The sequence below is a fragment of the Schistosoma haematobium genome, chromosome 2, assembly GCF_000699445.3.
Source record: "Schistosoma haematobium chromosome 2, whole genome shotgun sequence".
Classification (NCBI taxonomy): Eukaryota; Metazoa; Platyhelminthes; class Trematoda; order Strigeidida; family Schistosomatidae; genus Schistosoma; species Schistosoma haematobium.
In genome coordinates this window covers 24,589,728-24,614,453 of record NC_067197.1, presented here as the reverse complement: position 1 = coordinate 24,614,453, position 24,726 = coordinate 24,589,728, and the positions used below count along the sequence as shown (strand labels likewise).

Here is a 24,726-nt window from a genome sequence, read left to right as displayed (position 1 = left end):
GAGGTACGATTTTTCCATGCTTAGACCGGCTATCAAGTGTTTACTCACCTGCCTCTTGAGTCGCCCTCAAGTAAAAAGTAAAGAAGAATCCACTTCAAAGGTAATGGTGAAAACCAATCAAACCTGAAAAAATGCTCCACCGCCTGCATGAAATAATAAGATACAAAATGGAAATATATAAATATAATTGATAATTGTTCGGTTCCACGTAAGTGCTTGGCCTCCAGAACGGATTGGTATTCTGGGTTGCTTCTTGAATTCGTTGTATCCACCAGTGTTAGCTGTATGAGTTTGATTAAAATCCTCAGCTATCGTTACGGAATATTTAGCTTATGTGTCCAGTATTTAAAAAAAATTTGACATAACACTTATATATCAAAAGTAAAAGGTCTGGGGAGTTGTAGGTGAGGTGGAATGAGGAAATTTTTTTAAGTAAATGCAGGGTCTGATTAGCTACGTGGTTAGATTTTATCCTGCAGCCGAAACTGTCAACATCCTTGACTGACTAATCGGATGTGCCCAGCGAACCGTTTTAGTCATTTGCAAAGATTTATCATTTTTACATTTCGATTCCGTAATTGATTTTTCAGTTAAACTATCTAACAACACGTATGGTGGTTCATGATCTAGATAAGCCGGTTTTAGCCTATCAATACATACTGTGTCGATGTTTCCATGTTTTTCTATCACGAAATATTTAGATTTTCTTGAGACGACTTTGAAAGGACCTTCAAATGGAGGGCTAAGTGGTGCTTTTATTTTGTCACATCTTATCCAGACGTGCGTGCAATTGCTTAGGTCTTTAGGTACATATATGGCACGCGATTGTTCACGAGTATTAACTGACTTAAGTTTAGACATATGGCCCCGCAGTTGGTCTACATAATTTTCTAAATTAAGTCTTTGACTGTTAATATTAGGGTTAATAAATTCACCTGGTAGTCTCAGAGTTGTTCCGAAAACCAGTTCTGCAGCTGGACACTGTTCGTCAGTTTTGACAGGTGTTCGTATTCCCAACATAACTAACGGTAGGAATTCTGTCCACTGACTGGGGTTTGAGTGAGATATAAGGGCGGTTTTCATCTGACGGTGAAAACGTTCGACCATCCCATTAGCCTGAGGATGATATGTAGTGCAGCGTATCCTATTGGAGCCTAGAAGTTTAGCCAAGTTATTGAATAGTTCAGGTTCAAATTGCGCTCCTCTATCCGCCGTCATTGTTATAGGAGTGCCAAAAATGGTCACCCAGTTCTGCATGAAAACCTTGGCTACTGTTTCCGCTGTGATGTCCGCTATCGGGATGGCTATAGGGAATCTGGCAAATCGATCTGTGCATGTAAAAAGATAATTAAAATCGCTCGAACGTGGTAAAGCACCTACCAAGTTGATATGCACATGGGCAAAATGTGCATCTGGTTGCGAGAAAACACCTATGGGTGAATTCGTGTGACGAATAATCTTTGATTGTTGGCATGCTGAACACTCTCCAACCCACTTGTGTACATCCGTTAGAAGAAACCAGACAAGTAGTGAATAGGTCTTTATTTAGATCTTCGCACAGTCACAGTGGAGCGTGGGATTATTTGTTCAGACAAACATAGCCTCTCAACATTCAATATAAGATAGTAGGAAATATAACGCCTATGCAAAATAAGGAAGTGAATGAATACTTGAACTTTACTGTTTTGGCATATGATTGGTTGTTTGAGGTCAAATCTCAACCAACCGATCTATGCTGTTACATTATCTTCCCCCTAGAATCGACCTCCGTAGGAACGTCGGTTCGATTAACCTAGCTATCAAAAACACCTTAGTTTTGTTTTATCGGCTCAAGGGAAAATTATAAACTCGCTCACTCTTTGACTTCCGATCAATGACGACTAATTCCGTCAGCAATCAACGATAGTCCATGGATGTCCCTTCATTTGCTAGCTTGTCATTCTGTTTTGTAGCATGTGATTTCTTCTACAACTATCGCTGACGGTTTGCTACGTGCTCTCAAGAGAAAGAGTGTGAGAATATGGAACAAGAATATCTGAGGAAGTTCCGCGAGCGGACTACTCAACACCATGTTGGTGAGGTACGATTTTTCCATGCTTAGACCGGCTATCAAGTGTTTACTCACCTGCCTCTTGAGTCGCCCTCAAGTAAAAAGTAAAGAAGAATCCACTTCAAAGGTAATGGTGAAAACCAATCAAACCTGAAAAAATGCTCCACCGCCTGCATGAAATAATAAGATACAAAATGGAAATATATAAATATAATTGATAATTGTTCGGTTCCACGTAAGTGCTTGGCCTCCAGAACGGATTGGTATTCTGGGTTGCTTCTTGAATTCGTTGTATCCACCAGTGTTAGCTGTATGAGTTTGATTAAAATCCTCAGCTATCGTTACGGAATATTTAGCTTATGTGTCCAGTATTTAAAAAAAATTTGACATAACACTTATATATCAAAAGTAAAAGGTCTGGGGAGTTGTAGGTGAGGTGGAATGAGGAAATTTTTTTAAGTAAATGCAGGGTCTGATTAGCTACGTGGTTAGATTTTATCCTGCAGCCGAAACTGTCAACATCCTTGACTGACTAATCGGATGTGCCCAGCGAACCGTTTTAGTCATTTGCAAAGATTTATCATTTTTACATTTCGATTCCGTAATTGATTTTTCAGTTAAACTATCTAACAACACGTATGGTGGTTCATGATCTAGATAAGCCGGTTTTAGCCTATCAATACATACTGTGTCGATGTTTCCATGTTTTTCTATCACGAAATATTTAGATTTTCTTGAGACGACTTTGAAAGGACCTTCAAATGGAGGGCTAAGTGGTGCTTTTATTTTGTCACATCTTATCCAGACGTGCGTGCAATTGCTTAGGTCTTTAGGTACATATATGGCACGCGATTGTTCACGAGTATTAACTGACTTAAGTTTAGACATATGGCCCCGCAGTTGGTCTACATAATTTTCTAAATTAAGTCTTTGACTGTTAATATTAGGGTTAATAAATTCACCTGGTAGTCTCAGAGTTGTTCCGAAAACCAGTTCTGCAGCTGGACACTGTTCGTCAGTTTTGACAGGTGTTCGTATTCCCAACATAACTAACGGTAGGAATTCTGTCCACTGACTGGGGTTTGAGTGAGATATAAGGGCGGTTTTCATCTGACGGTGAAAACGTTCGACCATCCCATTAGCCTGAGGATGATATGTAGTGCAGCGTATCCTATTGGAGCCTAGAAGTTTAGCCAAGTTATTGAATAGTTCAGGTTCAAATTGCGCTCCTCTATCCGCCGTCATTGTTATAGGAGTGCCAAAAATGGTCACCCAGTTCTGCATGAAAACCTTGGCTACTGTTTCCGCTGTGATGTCCGCTATCGGGATGGCTATAGGGAATCTGGCAAATCGATCTGTGCATGTAAAAAGATAATTAAAATCGCTCGAACGTGGTAAAGCACCTACCAAGTTGATATGCACATGGGCAAAATGTGCATCTGGTTGCGAGAAAACACCTATGGGTGAATTCGTGTGACGGATAATCTTTGATTGTTGGCATGCTGAACACTCTCCAACCCACTTGTGTACATCCGTTAGAAGAAACCAGACAAGTAGTGAATAGGTCTTTATTTAGATCTTCGCACAGTCACAGTGGAGCGTGGGATTATTTGTTCAGACAAACATAGCCTCTCAACATTCAATATAAGATAGTAGGAAATATAACGCCTATGCAAAATAAGGAAGTGAATGAATACTTGAACTTTACTGTTTTGGCATATGATTGGTTGTTTGAGGTCAAATCTCAACCAACCGATCTATGCTGTTACATTATCTTCCCCTAGAATCGACCTCCGTAGGAACGTCGGTTCGATTAACCTAGCTATCAAAAACACCTTAGTTTTGTTTTATCGGCTCAAGGGAAAATTATAAACTCGCTCACTCTTTGACTTCCGATCAATGACGACTAATTCCGTCAGCAATCAACGATAGTCCATGGATGTCCCTTCATTTGCTAGCTTGTCATTCTGTTTTGTAGCATGTGATTTCTTCTACAACTATCGCTGACGGTTTGCTACGTGCTCTCAAGAGAAAGAGTGTGAGAATATGGAACAAGAATATCTGAGGAAGTTCCGCGAGCGGACTACTCAACACCATGTTGGTGAGGTACGATTTTTCCATGCTTAGACCGGCTATCAAGTGTTTACTCACCTGCCTCTTGAGTCGCCCTCAAGTAAAAAGTAAAGAAGAATCCACTTCAAAGGTAATGGTGAAAACCAATCAAACCTGAAAAAATGCTCCACCGCCTGCATGAAATAATAAGATACAAAATGGAAATATATAAATATAATTGATAATTGTTCGGTTCCACGTAAGTGCTTGGCCTCCAGAACGGATTGGTATTCTGGGTTGCTTCTTGAATTCGTTGTATCCACCAGTGTTAGCTGTATGAGTTTGATTAAAATCCTCAGCTATCGTTACGGAATATTTAGCTTATGTGTCCAGTATTTAAAAAAAATTTGACATAACACTTATATATCAAAAGTAAAAGGTCTGGGGAGTTGTAGGTGAGGTGGAATGAGGAAATTTTTTTAAGTAAATGCAGGGTCTGATTAGCTACGTGGTTAGATTTTATCCTGCAGCCGAAACTGTCAACATCCTTGACTGACTAATCGGATGTGCCCAGCGAACCGTTTTAGTCATTTGCAAAGATTTATCATTTTTACATTTCGATTCCGTAATTGATTTTTCAGTTAAACTATCTAACAACACGTATGGTGGTTCATGATCTAGATAAGCCGGTTTTAGCCTATCAATACATACTGTGTCGATGTTTCCATGTTTTTCTATCACGAAATATTTAGATTTTCTTGAGACGACTTTGAAAGGACCTTCAAATGGAGGGCTAAGTGGTGCTTTTATTTTGTCACATCTTATCCAGACGTGCGTGCAATTGCTTAGGTCTTTAGGTACATATATGGCACGCGATTGTTCACGAGTATTAACTGACTTAAGTTTAGACATATGGCCCCGCAGTTGGTCTACATAATTTTCTAAATTAAGTCTTTGACTGTTAATATTAGGGTTAATAAATTCACCTGGTAGTCTCAGAGTTGTTCCGAAAACCAGTTCTGCAGCTGGACACTGTTCGTCAGTTTTGACAGGTGTTCGTATTCCCAACATAACTAACGGTAGGAATTCTGTCCACTGACTGGGGTTTGAGTGAGATATAAGGGCGGTTTTCATCTGACGGTGAAAACGTTCGACCATCCCATTAGCCTGAGGATGATATGTAGTGCAGCGTATCCTATTGGAGCCTAGAAGTTTAGCCAAGTTATTGAATAGTTCAGGTTCAAATTGCGCTCCTCTATCCGCCGTCATTGTTATAGGAGTGCCAAAAATGGTCACCCAGTTCTGCATGAAAACCTTGGCTACTGTTTCCGCTGTGATGTCCGCTATCGGGATGGCTATAGGGAATCTGGCAAATCGATCTGTGCATGTAAAAAGATAATTAAAATCGCTCGAACGTGGTAAAGCACCTACCAAGTTGATATGCACATGGGCAAAATGTGCATCTGGTTGCGAGAAAACACCTATGGGTGAATTCGTGTGACGAATAATCTTTGATTGTTGGCATGCTGAACACTCTCCAACCCACTTGTGTACATCCGTTAGAAGAAACCAGACAAGTAGTGAATAGGTCTTTATTTAGATCTTCGCACAGTCACAGTGGAGCGTGGGATTATTTGTTCAGACAAACATAGCCTCTCAACATTCAATATAAGATAGTAGGAAATATAACGCCTATGCAAAATAAGGAAGTGAATCAATACTTGAACTTTACTGTTTTGGCATATGATTGGTTGTTTGAGGTCAAATCTCAACCAACCGATCTATGCTGTTACATTATCTTCCCCCTAGAATCGACCTCCGTAGGAACGTCGGTTCGATTAACCTAGCTATCAAAAACACCTTAGTTTTGTTTTATCGGCTCAAGGGAAAATTATAAACTCGCTCACTCTTTGACTTCCGATCAATGACGACTAATTCCGTCAGCAATCAACGATAGTCCATGGATGTCCCTTCATTTGCTAGCTTGTCATTCTGTTTTGTAGCATGTGATTTCTTCTACAACTATCGCTGACGGTTTGCTACATGCTCTCAAGAGAAAGAGTGTGAGAATATGGAACAAGAATATCTGAGGAAGTTCCGCGAGCGGACTACTCAACACCATGTTGGTGAGGTACGATTTTTCCATGCTTAGACCGGCTATCAAGTGTTTACTCACCTGCCTCTTGAGTCGCCCTCAAGTAAAAAGTAAAGAAGAATCCACTTCAAAGGTAATGGTGAAAACCAATCAAACCTGAAAAAATGCTCCACCGCCTGCATGAAATAATAAGATACAAAATGGAAATATATAAATATAATTGATAATTGTTCGGTTCCACGTAAGTGCTTGGCCTCCAGAACGGATTGGTATTCTGGGTTGCTTCTTGAATTCGTTGTATCCACCAGTGTTAGCTGTATGAGTTTGATTAAAATCCTCAGCTATCGTTACGGAATATTTAGCTTATGTGTCCAGTATTTAAAAAAAATTTGACATAACACTTATATATCAAAAGTAAAAGGTCTGGGGAGTTGTAGGTGAGGTGGAATGAGGAAATTTTTTTAAGTAAATGCAGGGTCTGATTAGCTACGTGGTTAGATTTTATCCTGCAGCCGAAACTGTCAACATCCTTGACTGACTAATCGGATGTGCCCAGCGAACCGTTTTAGTCATTTGCAAAGATTTATCATTTTTACATTTCGATTCCGTAATTGATTTTTCAGTTAAACTATCTAACAACACGTATGGTGGTTCATGATCTAGATAAGCCGGTTTTAGCCTATCAATACATACTGTGTCGATGTTTCCATGTTTTTCTATCACGAAATATTTAGATTTTCTTGAGACGACTTTGAAAGGACCTTCAAATGGAGGGCTAAGTGGTGCTTTTATTTTGTCACATCTTATCCAGACGTGCGTGCAATTGCTTAGGTCTTTAGGTACATATATGGCACGCGATTGTTCACGAGTATTAACTGACTTAAGTTTAGACATATGGCCCCGCAGTTGGTCTACATAATTTTCTAAATTAAGTCTTTGACTGTTAATATTAGGGTTAATAAATTCACCTGGTAGTCTCAGAGTTGTTCCGAAAACCAGTTCTGCAGCTGGACACTGTTCGTCAGTTTTGACAGGTGTTCGTATTCCCAACATAACTAACGGTAGGAATTCTGTCCACTGACTGGGGTTTGAGTGAGATATAAGGGCGGTTTTCATCTGACGGTGAAAACGTTCGACCATCCCATTAGCCTGAGGATGATATGTAGTGCAGCGTATCCTATTGGAGCCTAGAAGTTTAGCCAAGTTATTGAATAGTTCAGGTTCAAATTGCGCTCCTCTATCCGCCGTCATTGTTATAGGAGTGCCAAAAATGGTCACCCAGTTCTGCATGAAAACCTTGGCTACTGTTTCCGCTGTGATGTCCGCTATCGGGATGGCTATAGGGAATCTGGCAAATCGATCTGTGCATGTAAAAAGATAATTAAAATCGCTCGAACGTGGTAAAGCACCTACCAAGTTGATATGCACATGGGCAAAATGTGCATCTGGTTGCGAGAAAACACCTATGGGTGAATTCGTGTGACGAATAATCTTTGATTGTTGGCATGCTGAACACTCTCCAACCCACTTGTGTACATCCGTTAGAAGAAACCAGACAAGTAGTGAATAGGTCTTTATTTAGATCTTCGCACAGTCACAGTGGAGCGTGGGATTATTTGTTCAGACAAACATAGCCTCTCAACATTCAATATAAGATAGTAGGAAATATAACGCCTATGCAAAATAAGGAAGTGAATGAATACTTGAACTTTACTGTTTTGGCATATGATTGGTTGTTTGAGGTCAAATCTCAACCAACCGATCTATGCTGTTACATTATCTTCCCCCTAGAATCGACCTCCGTAGGAACGTCGGTTCGATTAACCTAGCTATCAAAAACACCTTAGTTTTGTTTTATCGGCTCAAGGGAAAATTATAAACTCGCTCACTCTTTGACTTCCGATCAATGACGACTAATTCCGTCAGCAATCAACGATAGTCCATGGATGTCCCTTCATTTGCTAGCTTGTCATTCTGTTTTGTAGCATGTGATTTCTTCTACAACTATCGCTGACGGTTTGCTACATGCTCTCAAGAGAAAGAGTGTGAGAATATGGAACAAGAATATCTGAGGAAGTTCCGCGAGCGGACTACTCAACACCATGTTGGTGAGGTACGATTTTTCCATGCTTAGACCGGCTATCAAGTGTTTACTCACCTGCCTCTTGAGTCGCCCTCAAGTAAAAAGTAAAGAAGAATCCACTTCAAAGGTAATGGTGAAAACCAATCAAACCTGAAAAAATGCTCCACCGCCTGCATGAAATAATAAGATACAAAATGGAAATATATAAATATAATTGATAATTGTTCGGTTCCACGTAAGTGCTTGGCCTCCAGAACGGATTGGTATTCTGGGTTGCTTCTTGAATTCGTTGTATCCACCAGTGTTAGCTGTATGAGTTTGATTAAAATCCTCAGCTATCGTTACGGAATATTTAGCTTATGTGTCCAGTATTTAAAAAAAATTTGACATAACACTTATATATCAAAAGTAAAAGGTCTGGGGAGTTGTAGGTGAGGTGGAATGAGGAAATTTTTTTAAGTAAATGCAGGGTCTGATTAGCTACGTGGTTAGATTTTATCCTGCAGCCGAAACTGTCAACATCCTTGACTGACTAATCGGATGTGCCCAGCGAACCGTTTTAGTCATTTGCAAAGATTTATCATTTTTACATTTCGATTCCGTAATTGATTTTTCAGTTAAACTATCTAACAACACGTATGGTGGTTCATGATCTAGATAAGCCGGTTTTAGCCTATCAATACATACTGTGTCGATGTTTCCATGTTTTTCTATCACGAAATATTTAGATTTTCTTGAGACGACTTTGAAAGGACCTTCAAATGGAGGGCTAAGTGGTGCTTTTATTTTGTCACATCTTATCCAGACGTGCGTGCAATTGCTTAGGTCTTTAGGTACATATATGGCACGCGATTGTTCACGAGTATTAACTGACTTAAGTTTAGACATATGGCCCCGCAGTTGGTCTACATAATTTTCTAAATTAAGTCTTTGACTGTTAATATTAGGGTTAATAAATTCACCTGGTAGTCTCAGAGTTGTTCCGAAAACCAGTTCTGCAGCTGGACACTGTTCGTCAGTTTTGACAGGTGTTCGTATTCTCAACATAACTAACGGTAGGAATTCTGTCCACTGACTGGGGTTTGAGTGAGATATAAGGGCGGTTTTCATCTGACGGTGAAAACGTTCGACCATCCCATTAGCCTGAGGATGATATGTAGTGCAGCGTATCCTATTGGAGCCTAGAAGTTTAGCCAAGTTATTGAATAGTTCAGGTTCAAATTGCGCTCCTCTATCCGCCGTCATTGTTATAGGAGTGCCAAAAATGGTCACCCAGTTCTGCATGAAAACCTTGGCTACTGTTTCCGCTGTGATGTCCGCTATCGGGATGGCTATAGGGAATCTGGCAAATCGATCTGTGCATGTAAAAAGATAATTAAAATCGCTCGAACGTGGTAAAGCACCTACCAAGTTGATATGCACATGGGCAAAATGTGCATCTGGTTGCGAGAAAACACCTATGGGTGAATTCGTGTGACGAATAATCTTTGATTGTTGGCATGCTGAACACTCTCCAACCCACTTGTGTACATCCGTTAGAAGAAACCAGACAAGTAGTGAATAGGTCTTTATTTAGATCTTCGCACAGTCACAGTGGAGCGTGGGATTATTTGTTCAGACAAACATAGCCTCTCAACATTCAATATAAGATAGTAGGAAATATAACGCCTATGCAAAATAAGGAAGTGAATGAATACTTGAACTTTACTGTTTTGGCATATGATTGGTTGTTTGAGGTCAAATCTCAACCAACCGATCTTTGCTGTTACCGATCCACTGATCTAAGTTGGCTAGCGTTTTCAGGGGATGTTAACACGGTGTTTCCACTCGTCATCGATTATGGATGCATGACCGAGCGCCTTCAGCTAGGTGAGTCCATCAAATCTAATACGGTAGGTATCCAATATCGAAGACTTACCAAGATATTTCTTCTGGAGATTTATTCACCGCTGCGGCCTATTTGGCTACTTGGTCTGTAGAGCTTCAATAAGGTGACCCCGTAGATACCTTGAGGTATTATCTGGTTAAATGGATCTTTAATCAACCCAATTTCATGCTCAAAGCGGGTTTTGGGTCCTATGGTTTCACACTTCATGACTCTATGAAGGTCGAATAACCTGTCATTATGATCAACTTTCGGTTTCACAACTACTCATTTGGAGAATGGATTTTCCTTTACGACATTATGTTGTTTTTTATTCTTAGTTTATATACACTAGTCAGACTTCACTATAGTAGAGATTACAGTCGCGTTACATAGATTTTGAGGTCCTGAATGGTTGTTGATTACTAAATTGGCCAGCTTTTTGCTTTTCCCTGTAGAAACAATCCTAATCCAACGATTAGGTTTTCTAGACGTTTCCTGACTTCTATTTGAAGGAAGGGAGAAAAAAAGCCACCTTTCTTCAGTTTATCATATATATAATTATATATACCGACAGAGACGAAACTTTCATCGTAAAACCAGTCCATGGAGCTTCAGCAGCGAGTTTTGAACACTGTAATAATAGAAAAACCCGGTCGCGCCTCACTTTATCCTTACGCAACAAATGAAGGTTGATTTTTTAAGGCTTACTGTGTCTCTAAACTATCCATTATGGTCTTCAGCTCAGTTTTCTTTGATATCAGATGTTCATTACTTGTCAATCCAGAAAACGTATACAACTTGAGTATCGAAGATCTAACCTAAATACACTTAAATGAAAACCTAGCTGACAATCCCAAGCAACCAATAAAGGGGAAAATGAGTTGGAAAATAAAGGGGAAACGGGAAAAAATGTCTGCTTTTTCGCCTGTCCGGGGGAAATAATGCGGATTCCCCCCTTTTGTCTCTCTGTAGGCGAAATTGTCTACTTTTAGCCTAACTATCCACTGGATTGTCTACTTTTCGCCTAAATATCCACTGAAATGTCTACTTTCGCTACAACTTTTAAAACACCATTAGCATAACCATAGCCTTCATCTCACAACAAACCACATTAAAACCACAATCCATGAAAAAAAGGTTTATGTTTAAATAAATTTATCGAAAACGAAAAGCAGAAGCTTGGGCACCAGTCGTTCTGCATTTTCATAGTAATTGCCAATTCATTGTTATTTGAAAAGATCTGCAAAAGAAGAAACAGGTAAGCTCATTTACAAAATAATGTTTGTTGAAAAGTAAGTAGAACATAAAAAGTATTTCGCGGATTACTTCCTTTAGCCACGCATGATTAGCTATTGAGAATCAAAATAGTCTTCCTGTGAATTCTGAAGTGCAGAGAACAAGAGAAGTTACAACGATATCTGAACGACATGCTTTGGCTTAGCCAGATACTTGAAGCTTCACTTACGGTTATGCTAGTTAACACTGTTGACTGTAACTATATAGCAGTAGGGAAGTTATCACTTTAAATTTGGACGTACCTGTTCTTGTTTCCTCCTATTACGCTTTATCAATTTGTCTCGGACGTCGTGAAAAAAACCTTGTGTCGCTGTATCGTACAGCTTAGCAAGGTCTTTTTCGTTTATAGAGGATGACAGGAAGCGATTTTTTAAGGCACCTGAAATTTAAATAATAGATATATGTTACTTCGCATGCAGCCATAAAACCGGCATTTCTGAATTGCTCGTTTTGAAGTGCCAAGTAACGTGAAATTGCTGGCAACCTCAGGTGTCATCAGGTACGACAAAACATATCACATCGAGGTTTTCGGATCATTATCTATTAACCTCGTCACCGTGGCCATCTGTAATACGAATAATCTATAAAAGTTAATGTTGTTGACTTACAAATCTATCCCTGGTTTCTTTCTGCTGCAAACCAGTGTCCAGCGTCTGCAGTTCCACTTCAGATGACAAAGGGAACTGCTGACTTGATAGTCCACAATCGAATTGATGCGGATGTTCGCGTTCACTGAACTTCGCTAGTAGCAGCTCTACATTTGTACTCAAGTCAGTAATAGCTGAAAACATGTTCTGCATCATTGTATACAACCTATTAAATCTGAAAAAGTTCACTTGGTCGTACAGAAGACTTACTGGGCCGCTGAAGCACAGCCTGCATGCTTAGATTCTAATGTTGAAGGTGATGTATCTAATTGTGTCCTCAGGACACTTCTGATGCTCCTCGGTAAGTCCGGTACAAGAACTCGGAAACCATTCAGAATCCGATCAGCATCTCTGGCGCTCAGAGAGGTTGTTGTAAGTAAATTCATCAGTAGATCGTTGATATGCTCCTTACGATTTACTAAATTCCGAGAGCACAAATTAACGCCATTACATCCCATAAGAAATATATTAACATATTCATTTCATATACATACCATTATTATCTAGAAGCCTTTGATTGCTGTAGCTAGTGGATGGCGTGACAGTTGAAGGACTCTCATTACAGTTAGTTTCTGTCTCGACTGCCATCAACTTAACATAAACCACTGTTAGAGTCAGTTACCTTTGATTGTGCTTTCATTTCCAAACTGACTAAACGAAAGCAAGTTATGTTTTTTCATGAGTGCTATACGTAATTTATTCCACCGTCTATTATAAGTCGATCTATGACAGCCAGGGACGCTTGACAAGTTAATAGTGGCCCTACGTCTACGAGCTCTCTGTGACTTCAATTGAACAGGGTAATAAGTTATAATGAACATTAAAAACGGAGAGCACGCCACTCACATGCATCACGTTAGCTATTTGTGATGCCTACCAAGTATAACAGAACAATTTGGATTCACAAAAGACGAAGTCAGTGTATGTGTGTATCAGACAAATCCCTGTGTCCTCATTTTGTTACTAGTGTTTATGACAATAGATTTTTTTATTAAGCAGTGCCTTATTGTATCGACGTTTATGAAAACATCAGTACGGGATGCGGCATATTCAAACACGGTACGTAACGTATGGTTGTTGACGAATATCCCCCAAATACATGATGTGAGCGGGAAAAATCGACATTTCCCCAAAATAACCGACGTAAAGGCGAAAAGGCGACATTTCCCCTTTATTTACGCTTTCGTCCGCTTCATTTCCCCTTATTTCGCCTTTATTTCCCCTATATTGGTTGCTTGGGGATTCTGAGGAAATATTGGGGAATACCCCCCAAAACGGGTAAAATGTTCCCAAAAGTTGGGAAATTGGTAATACTCTCTTACCGGTAACTTCATATTTGCAGAAAATGTTGCGAGCCAGACGCTTTTCGTAAATGTCGTTCACATTTATTAGGAAGGCCATTTCGCTGGCTAGTCTATTGCTACGGTAATATCTCATAGACTTATATATATATATATATATATATATATATATATATATATAAGGAGAAGTCAGGCTATCACCATTTTCCAGAGTTTTTGCGCATACATTTTCATTGCTTGTGAATTCTCGTTTGCATCGTCTGTTACTAGTAACAACTTACGATGGAAGCTTCCATCGTATATTTAAGCGTAAGTTGTAGAATCCATGATTTTCTGGTATTTTGGATGTAAATACATGTTAAGCGTCTTCCTACCATTTACCGATGTTGGTTCATGTACTCGTCATTGCCGACCTCATTATAAATGCTATAATAAGTCCTAAAATTGATATTATATTTATCCAGCAATCATGTAGTCTAGATCATATCAATTGTAATCCTAAGTAGTTTCATTTCACAAGCTAGCCCCAAACTTTACGATCTTGTGAGGCCTCCACAATCTACACTGTCCTGGAAAAAAAACACGTTATTTCTCTGTGTTTTCATTAGAATTCTTTGAGTTCTTTTAGGTTTTTCCACTATTAATTTCTTTAATTGCTTAGAAAGGCGAGGGATGGTTTTTAGTGGTTACTGACTGCGTACTCATAAAGAGCATTTGATGAAACCATAATTTATGAACGCACTTTGAGCGACGCCAAAGTGACTTTGAGAGTATCTACCTACTTACTAAGGCTAAGTGAGGGTTGTAAAGCAGTTTGAAGAATAAGAATTTTGATTCACAGTTGATGGTTAGGGTTAGGAATTAGACTTACGGTTTTTCATCACGAGCTGACAGCTAAAATTCCCAGACGCTATTTGGTCAAATGGGTGAGTAAATTTCACTCCAAAATCCAATACCTGTTATCTTAAATCTCATTGGTTCGTCCATGAATTATAATCTTGCCAAGCATTTTTTTCAGCTACTATGTTCTGAATTAAAGGTGCAGAACTAATTTGAACTCACCCATTTAGTGTAAACTAAGGACTAAAACTGTGGTCGATGAAATGCCAACAATAATATGAAAACCGTAATGGATATTTGCCATCTTGCCGTACCTACCGTCATTCAATTAAATATGTGCTAATCGGATGTGTGTTTTTGGTACTTACTTTTGTTCTACCATTAGGCTGGTAATAACGACAAGCATGGAAGTATTTTAATATGGTAAAGTGGATGAATGTTTGCGTGTCATTAGATGTAAGAATCCTAAAAGAAAGATTTTAAAACGCAGAGGCATGTTAGAGAATTAATATCGTTGTCAAAGTTACTTAATAACGATTAACTTTTTACCACTTTATAATATCTCCATGCTTGTTGTCGTTGTTGTACTAGCCTTCACTAATACAGAATAATGTACGTTAGTTACTAATAATTTTTACTGTCCTCCGTAGGTTGCAAGCTGCTGACGAGAATCCACGAAGTAAATGAACTCACCTTTGCTACTCTCGTTGTTCTTGCTTGGTTCAAATTTACCAATGCGAAGAATTGTATGAAGAAATTAACAAGTTGAAAGTCGGGAAAATGTAATAGTAATGGTTTTTTGTTTCTTTCTCTTCTTGTAATTATAGAAAAATTAAAAACGAAAACGTATCTTTTATTGACATTCTTTTGGACGAAAACGTAAGGCGTATCTTTCCCTACTGTTACTGAAAGTATGTAATGTTGGGTTCGATTAAGGACAAATATGAAACGATTTACTGTCTGATTTTATGGAATTTTCAGGTAGGAGTAAAGTAAAGAAACCCCAGTAAAAGAGTAACAATAACTTAGAACGTAGGAGGGATGGGTATATGTTCAAGTTACCGCACTTTCTGGTTTCTTTTGTGATTACTCTTGATTTCTTTTAATTGCACCATTTTGAAATGTAGCAACTTATTATATTTATGTCATTGTTTTATGAAGTACAGGTTTGGGTACTTAATTCTCAGAGACTGTACGTTTATTGTACTACCTGGGTTACCCAAAATGTGGTAGTTGAAGTGGTGTTCAAACCTGGAGCTAATCAGTTCTAAGTAAAGTACTTTAACCATTAAACCACCACTCTATATTAGCATTTTGAATCAGTTCATGGTTTTGATTAATTTTGTTTTGTTTAATTCAACCGGTATTACATCTTTCACTGTGAAATAGTATGCATTTTTATCTTCTGAATATTCTTGCACTTAGTCATGACTCTTCTCCTACTTTCCTTGGGATATTTTAATGTTGAGTAGTAAAACTCTTTAACGTTTCAGATAATGGCGTTGTCAACATATCAGTCAGTCAGTAACAACGTAGAACTTCGTACGTACGTACATTACTTCGAGTTGCCACACCACATTGGTACAGAGATGCAGTTGTTGATCCAAATCCCGTAGTGGTAGAGGTGGTAAGAGTATAAGCAGTAATCGGAAAGATTAGGATTTGAAGATGTTACTCAAGGAGTATAATAGTGAAATAAATTTGGAAAGAAGAAGGAAGGGACATGACAAACTCAGAAGATTAGAATTTGGGAGAACACAAAGAGTGGATGCACCTGCGCCATTGCAAACGATTTTGAGCCATGTCATTCAGGGTATCTAACCATCGGTTGCTATCATCTCGCGGTCCCCAATTAGGTAGTCTATACGTACCAACATGGCTCAGTTCACTTGTCAGTGACTTCGTGGATTTGTGCCATGTTTTGGTCTGGTCGCTCCTAGCTTTCTCCCAACCCACTCCTACACCATAAAACATCGCTCGTCGGGGTAGTCGGTGGTTGGGCATACGTAACACGTGTCCCAGCCATCCCAACTGATGAAGTTTCACTACTTCATCAATTGATTTGCCATCCTTACCTAGTACCCGTTTCCTAACAACTGCATTACTTACTTACTCGATGGTCCCAGGATATACGAGCAATATTTCGAAGACACACTATGATCAAATACTAGTAACCTACGTATATCCTCTACTCTTACCGGCCATGTTTCACTGCCATAAAGTAGGACGGAACGAACTGCTGCGCAGTGAACACGTCCTTTGATTGATAGACGAATATCTCGCCTACGTCATAAATGACGCAAGTTGGCAAGAACTAGTTGAGCCTTCTGTATCCGTGCTGAGATTTCGTCACACACCAGACCTCAAGGGCTGATGAGACTTCCAAGATGAGTAAAGCGGTCGACACGCTCAACTACTTCACTCCCTATAATTAATTCGGGTGTCGATGCAACTCAATCCTGAAGTAACATTTTGCATTTCGGTGGGGAGAATCGCATGCCGAACATGCTTGCATTGTTGCTTAGAGCGGTCAGAAGACTCTGCATTTTGTCAGCGTCTTCATTAAATAGAACTATGTCATCGGCATATTCTATGTCAAAAAGTGAATCTTCCGGTAGTTCAACCCCTGTAAATTTAGATGAGGAAAGTGTTATCTCCAAAAGCACGTAAACAACAAAGTTAAACAAGAATGGAGTGAGTGGACAGCCCTGACGAACACCACTTGAGATAATCAATTCTGATGACAGTTCGCCATAAGCTCTCACTCTAGTAGTTGTGTTCGAGTAGACAGCCTTTATAAGGTTAATGTACTTCTTTGGTACTCCTTTCACAGTGACAAACACTGCCATAGAACCTTACGATCAACAGAGTCGAATGCTGCCTTAAGGTCGAGAAATACTACGACTGTGGGGCGTCTGAATGTGTGTCTATGTTCTAGGACCTGACGTAGTGTGACTATCTGGTCTAAACAACCACTTCCCGGTCGAAAACCAGCCTGTTTTTCTCTAGTCTGCTCTTCACGAGCTTTAGTTAGGCGTCGAAGTATTATTGAAACTAATATTCTAGACACTATGTTAGTCAAATTGATTCCTCTGTGATTGTCACGAAAGGACTTTTGTCCTTTCTTATAGATTGGCACAATCAGTGATTGAGGCCAGTCAAATGGGATTACGTCCAGTTCCCAAATTCTACCTAAGACTTCAGTTAATCTCACTGCTAATACTGAACCATCATCCTTAAAAATCTCAGGAGTAAACCCGTCAGGGCCTGCAGCTCTCCCTCGCTTCAGATTTCCTATAGCTTTTTCAACTTCGTAAAGAGATGGAGGACCTACATTAACTTGCCATTCAGGTTGACTGGAGATCGTGGAAAACCGAAGTGTGGCTGTAGGCCAGTTGAACTGATCCCTAAAGTGTTCTGCCCATCGATCCAATCTCCTGGATTGAGAATGTATAATATGTCCATCTTTCTCTGAGATTGTTTCGCTAACAGTCGGTTTCCTAATACCGGTTTCCTTAACAAGTCTGAACAATTGTCTGCTATTACCTATTGCCGCTGCCTTTTCCATCTCTCTTGCTTTCGCTACCCACCACTGTTCACGGTCATTGCTTAGACTTCTTGTCAGCTTGTGCTTAAGCAGACTCCGCTCTTCGTTATGTTCAGAGTCAGGTGGAATGAGTTTCCGAGCATCTATCAGTGAGATAGATGCTGCTGAGATCCAGTGTTTCTCCCTCACCTTGTGGTTCACCTTACTAGCAGATATCACTGCTGTTTCCACAGCTTTTCTGATGTCGTTCCATGCTGCCTCGAGGTGGGCATCACATACAGGCTGCCTAACTGTTTTCCTAGTTGTTCCTGAAATATGCTCTTAGCTTGACTATCATTAAGTAGGACCCTAAGAGGTTTCCTTGCAGCGTCTTTCCTACGTTCAGTAAGACGCAAGCAAATACGCGCTCGCACTAGAGCATGATGTGAATCTACGCATGTGCTCCAGAATGAGCGACAGTCTTCTATCGAGCCCCTCCATCGGTGGCTGATAGCGATGTGATCTATTTGGGTCTGACGTTGGGATGAATTAGGGGGTCGCCATGTTAAAAGATGTTTTTGCTTATGCTCAAAGTTAGTATTTGCAAGAAAGAGGCGGTTATCTGAACATAGCTGCAATGGACGGTCGCCATTATCTGTTCTTTGAGCCACGACACTATAAGATCCACCCAGGAGTCTTTACCTTAGCATTAAAGTTACCAGCCACTATTACTACATCAGAACGCCTAGATTTCCGGAGGTCGGAAAACTGTCTGCAAATCTCATCTGTTACATCATCTGAGCTGCAGTCAGTGGGAGAATAGGCATAGACGACGAAGAGGCAACGACGAGTGTCCCTATCTTTCTGAGTCCTTATTGTTCCGTTTAGTCGGACAGCGCACAAACGACTGTCTACTGGGATCCAGTCTAAGAGAGCTAGTTCTGAATGTGACCAACTTGGTCTCGTGTGCTGTTACAGGTATGTGGGCCGACATCACTTCCCGGCTGCCCACACCGTAGAGGGGTATTTCTTGAGGAACCTGAAAGAGAAATCGGATTAGTGTTGGTCTTGACGACCTGGGAGCGCGACCCCAGAGCCCAAGGTATAACTGCTTGATGCCGGTCATTTTGTGGGAAGTTTTTAACGTGTTAGCTCCGTTCTTCAAAGGGCCTTACCACCGGAGACGGAAATCCGTGAGGTAAGGTGGTGTGACGTTTTTAAGGTCAGCCTTTTCTAACCCCTTCCTTCATTTGCAGCATCGCTGCAGATGCTGGTTGTCCGAGGAGAACTCCTTACTGCCGTCACACCCCTCCACAATCAGCAGTACGACTTCGCCCTCAGACCTTGAGTTGCTGCTTTTAGTCTTACCGTTCTCCAATCGACCTGCCTGGCATGGTAGAACCTACAGGAACATATGTTCCAGCCAGTATAGCTCGCTTGGGTCATCACGATAGACAAGCGCGACCACCGCGTCAAGGTAGCAGCTACGGTCGGGTGAATATTCCGTTCTATTTGCGATATGTTATTCCACACATTTATTTCTACATTACTGATTTACATTTATCTAAATGCTTTGTGAATATTCGTCCAAGTTAAAGATGTTTTTCGTTTTGAGCTGAAAACCACAAAACAGTAGTCAGTTATAGAGATCGTATGGTCCGCTTCAAATATGTACTGGTCTACTTTGCCAAATCCAGGAATTTTATTTCAGGTTTATAACTTATCATCAGTACTCACTTGTGATCGCATATGGGATCCAGCTTAAAACCTTCAGGTTTTGTGGAAAAGGCAATACTTTTAGCGTACTGAGTTGAAGTTTGGTGGTTCACACTTTGAAACTCCTTCAGTTTACAATATGACTGGATCACTACCTAGTTTAATCGATAATTGTCCCTTCAAATTGATTGTTTGTTATAAATTACTTATTCAAATCAAGTATAAGTTAAATACAGTTTGTTCAGTATTTATTTTGTTACCTTCCGTATATCGTTCTTTTAAAACGCCATTCTTAGTTGCAAACTAAGTTTCCAAAAGCTTTAAGTACATTTGATTGGTAATCATTTATATTGTATCCAAATCTAAATTATGCTAGCTAAATTTAACAGTTTTGCGTTTATTTTTTCTGTGTATTATCTTCACAGATCTCATTATTTGGTTAGTTACATATGTCATCAAAGAAACCACCCAAAGCATTGTACGTTCCACCAGCTTTAAGAGCAAACAAAAATGCGAGCGAAGTCAAAAAAGAGTTATCCTTTTTAGAATCTCCAATATCATATGCTTCTGTGAATGAACAAACTGATGTAGAACAACAATTAAAATCACTTACACTTTCTGACAACTGTATTGATGATGACGAATGTGCACTCAAAAAAAAACTTTTTAATAAAAAGCTGTCACATAATGATAGCAACAGTGAACCAGTCATAAGGTTGAAAGATTTCCAACATATTTTAGAGTTATATAACTTTTCAAAAGACTTTCAAAATTTTCACTTGGAAGCGGAACTCACAGGATTTGAAGATAGTGGATTTTACCTTAAATGGGTCGATGATACTCATTGTTTAGCTGTATTTTCTTCAAATGATGAAGCGAATCGTGCATTGGCTCAAATATCAGGACTTTTCATGAAGGTATACCCTTCTTTACTAACTACCTTTTTTGTATTTAAAGCTACCGATATTTTAAGTGTTTCTTGATGAACGTTTATTTGAGTTTATCTCTTCATAATGTGGTTTAAGCAGCCTCAGCAGCAGTAGGTCTCAACATACACAAAGGGAAAAGCAAAATTCTCCGATACAACACGACATGCAACAACCGAGTCACACTTGACGGAGAAGATTTGGAAGATGTAAAAAGGTTTACATATTTGGGCAAGACAGTTCTACTGTATGGGGCGGAAACCTGGAGAACTACGAAAGCCATCATCCAGAAGATACAGGTGTTTATTAACAGTTGTCTACACAAAATACTTCGGATCCGTTGGCCGGACACTATTAGCAACAACGTACTGTGAGAGAGAACAAACCAGATCCCAGCGGAGGAAGAAATCAGGAAGAATCACTGGAAGTGGATAGGACACACATTGAGGAAAGCACCTAACTGCGTCACAAGACAAGCCCCCACATGGAATCCTGAAGGTCAAAGGAAAAGAGGAAGACCAAAGAACACACAACGCCGAGAAATGGAAATAGACATGAGAAAAATGAACAAGAATTGGATGGAACTAGAAAAGAAGGACCAGGACAGAGTGGGTTGGAGAATGCTGGTCAGCGGCCTATGCTCTATTAGGAGTAACAGGCGTAAGTAAAAAGTAAAAAATGTGGTTTAGGTATTATAATAAAAGCTACAAAGAAATCTTGAAAATAAGTTTTATGTTAGTTAGACTGCACATATTTTGCTAACCGATAACAGAATCATATTTTGGAATTTTTAATACTAATTATGGGTAAATAAAGTTGGTGCAATTCAACAACTAATTACAATATCATGTACTAGGTTTTTGTCATGGATTGCTTATCTCAGATAATACAATTAAGAAATCGTTCTTAAGATTCACTTATGGATTGAAGTAAACTCGGTTCACTAACTTTCAACGTGTTTCAATCAGTATCGATCTATTTAGCACAAATTTATTTTATTTTTAATACATCTTCATTTTTAGTGTAGGGGGCTTTTAGGTATTACTGAATTTTCAGTGTACATTATTGTATTCAGCGATTGCTCAATCTGATAAATCTTGTAATTAATAATAGTTAAATATTTGATTTGAAATTTACGTAAACTGGGACGTAAATTATTCTCTAGTATCTACCAAGAAAAACTTTTGTACAAGATTTCGTTTATCCATTACAGTCTCTCTGAGGGTAATCGTTAATGTGTTGTGTATTATTCGTCCGGTATTGATCCCGGTTCCTATTAGAAGACTCTCGGTTGTTCATAATTTCGAAATATGGAACTCAATCTTAATTCAAAATATTAAGTAATATGAATTTTACAAATATTTTAACAAATTAATTTCATCTTTAGGCTCGTAAAATTAATGACGCTTCTTTGGCTAGCAAGTTGAAGATTGCTCGTTCACCTGGTGACTGGACTATGCCCTATAAAAAACGACCAGTTACGACTAGCTCAACAGCTCGAAGATTAATTTCCAATCATTTGGGTATTGTTCCTACTAAAATCAAATCTCCCGAGGAAACTATGAAAGAGGAACAAGATAAAGCTCTTTTACGAGAAGCACGTGGTAAATTATATAAGTGTTTTCCATATTGTTTCTTTTGTTTACTTTTCATGACACTACTAGTTTTCAGAACATTATCCAATGATGTTTTAAATTTGGTGTTACACTTTACAAGTAATCTTATATTTCTGTGTTAAACGGTCTTAGTCAATTATGGATTGGAATGCTTATTTTTGTTTCCGTTTAGAACTCGATTAAGATTTGTTAATTATTCAAGTAAATGTACTAAAGTTTTTATGTCGAAGTCAATTATGTTAACATAGGAAGGAACCAACTTGCCAACATCAATTACCCCTTATTAATAATAAGCCCGCAAGGGAAAATGTACTGCCTAAATTCTATGCTTCCAATTAAAACTGTATGGAATGATTTTATAGATTTTTAAATTATTCTTATTTGCCTTTAATTTTTAAGTTTTTGTATTTAAGGGAGATATCGAATGCCCATTTTCCGTCATCCTTTTTTATTATGTACATGTATACTTTCAGTAGGATATAATTAGCTTTAGTTGGGCACTTTTAAATACATGTAGTTATAAACCTGTGTTAGTGATTGGTTTATGATATACATTAAAAAGTGAGTCGGTCTTTTTAGTCACTGTTTATTTTTATTTCGGTTGGTTTGGAAATAGGATTTCGAAAATCTACTTTTTATTTTCCATCAGTGTATACTTAATGGTGTATTCATGTGTTTAAATTGAGTTTTATGATGGTTTAATAGTTTTATTACATATGTAAGGCTATGATATCTTCAACAGGAAGATTGCAAAATGTTACTTAAAACTAGTCAACAATTTCTTCACGGTTTGTAGATTACCCTTGATAATCAGTCCAGAAATTGGTGAAATCTAGGTTCAAGGGTTTTATTTGTTGTTAGAAGTTAATAATTATTTAACACCGAATAACAGAAAATTATAAGGTCAATATCCATATATATCTCTTTGGTATAATCCCATACATTAGTTGTTCGATTTGAAAAGTTGAATATAACATTTGTTTTTATATTATTAACTATTTCGTGTATATTACGAAATAGAGAATGTTAATTACCAACATTTTATCGCTGGTTAGTCATTCTGATCTAATCCCACTTGGAAATCCCAGTTAGGAGTCATATGAAGAAAGACAGCATTTGATTAATAAATCTCAATCATTCACTTGTTAGATAAGTATGTAAAATACTCTCCATGTAGTTTTATTAAGTAGTGAATGAAACTTTCAAATTTCAATAATCTAACAAATAATTAGCGTTATTTCTTGCACGTGATTTGCTGTTATTATTTATTGATTTTATTTTCAGTCCTTTGTTAAATGAATCAATAGTTTCATTTCTTCAAGAGCTGAACATTACACCAGTTTAACTAATTCTAGTGTTCGTGCAGATATTCTTATCATATGTAATGATGTTTTCTAAGGTATATTTTATTTGATAACTACTTTTTTCTTCTTATATTTCAGCTCGTGCGGAAGCTATTCGTCAGGCACAGAAATCTCTATGGGAAGACGAATAATGTGACAATTACAATTATGTTTTAGAATTATTCCTGTGAAAAGAGTGATTTTTTGCCTTTGGAATCCTTTTTATTTATAGTGAGAAAAAATATCTTTGCATTTGACCAAAAATTCATATCATAATCATCAGTTAGTATCATGAGTAATATCTAAATTATATTTTTTCCAACACTGACTTGTTAATTTTTCATCTTTCTACTCTTTCTATCTGTTTACATGCGAACACTTTATGCCTTTTCGCTTGTGTAGTGTAAATTGAATATATCATTAATAAATCATGGAACTTTCTTCATCATGTGTATCTATTTGACATGCTTCTTATTACTTTTGCAAATCATCTAATTGTATTTTTAATATGTTTCTTTCTTGTTCTATATATGCGTTTCTTGTAATTTGTTATTTTCTGGTGTTAAGTATGCTTTTTTATTTCACTAGGCTTCGGATTGTATTTTTTTCGGTGTATATTGATCTTAGAAACATAAAAAATACGACAGGGCGTTGTCATTTTTGCTTTGAATATTTCTGCTGGTTGGAAGAGAGCTAGGGATAAACAGTCAGTCATGCCATCTACAATGTAGGGAACAATTTCCTACAGGTTTAATTCTGAGCTATTCTCTAGACCGTCGAATACAGAGTCTTGGTTTGGCCAAAGTCAGAACAAGCAAACTATTTGGCTAGATAAACTTTATCTGTTTCGAACAGTAGCCAGAGAATAGGAAAAATGAGTCAACAAGCAAATATTGTTTTACAATGAACATCAAACTGTGATTGGTTGATAAAGAGATACAGTAGTACAAGGTCAAAGGGAGTTAATGTGGTGGTGGGCGTTTCCCTTTATTATTGGTGAGTTCGTCTATCGATCACATTTTACATACAACGTAAGACCAGGCACATATGTGCATCGATCCAAGTTGCCATACCTCATTAGCACAACAAGATGAACACCAAATTCATAGAATTAGTTACTCCAGTGGTAGTTAAAAAACATTTCATATAGAGATGTGATACAGGGAGAAAAAATTAGTTCGTACAAATAAAAATATAAAGTAATTCTAATCTCACGGTTTAAGGGAAGACAAAGAGTGTATACGCATACGCCATTGTGATTGATTCTGAGCCATATCACCCAGAGTCTCCAACCATTGGTTGCAATAGTCACACAGACTCCAACCAATTAGGTTGCATCTACCAACATGGCTCAGACCAGAAGTTAAT

At 38.4% G+C, this 24,726-nt stretch overlaps 1 protein-coding gene across 1 annotated transcript; it reads left to right on the top strand.

Annotated features, from left to right (window-relative positions):
• The first annotated feature begins 13,142 nt into the window (after positions 1-13,142).
• On the top strand, positions 13,143-24,713 carry R3HCC1L (Coiled-coil domain-containing protein r3hcc1l). Its single transcript, XM_051214702.1, has 7 exons — positions 13,143-13,397; positions 13,433-13,515; positions 13,575-13,700; positions 14,882-15,013; positions 19,899-20,390; positions 21,787-22,003; positions 23,458-24,713. The coding sequence occupies exons 5-7, from the start codon at positions 19,923-19,925 to the stop codon at positions 23,508-23,510; spliced, it is 738 nt and encodes a 245-aa protein (XP_051067885.1). The 5' UTR covers positions 13,143-13,397; positions 13,433-13,515; positions 13,575-13,700; positions 14,882-15,013; positions 19,899-19,922; the 3' UTR covers positions 23,511-24,713.
• The last annotated feature ends 13 nt before the right edge of the window (positions 24,714-24,726 follow it).

Excerpts from the sequence above, each read along its gene's own strand:
- R3HCC1L (XM_051214702.1), top strand. The coding sequence starts at position 19,923 with ATGTCATCAAAGAAACCACCCAAAGCATTGTACGTTCCACCAGCTTTA. Across the intron at positions 20,391-21,786 it reads TATCAGGACTTTTCATGAAG|GCTCGTAAAATTAATGACGC; the intron begins GTATACCCTTCT and ends TTTCATCTTTAG. Across the intron at positions 22,004-23,457 it reads TCTTTTACGAGAAGCACGTG|CTCGTGCGGAAGCTATTCGT; the intron begins GTAAATTATATA and ends CTTATATTTCAG.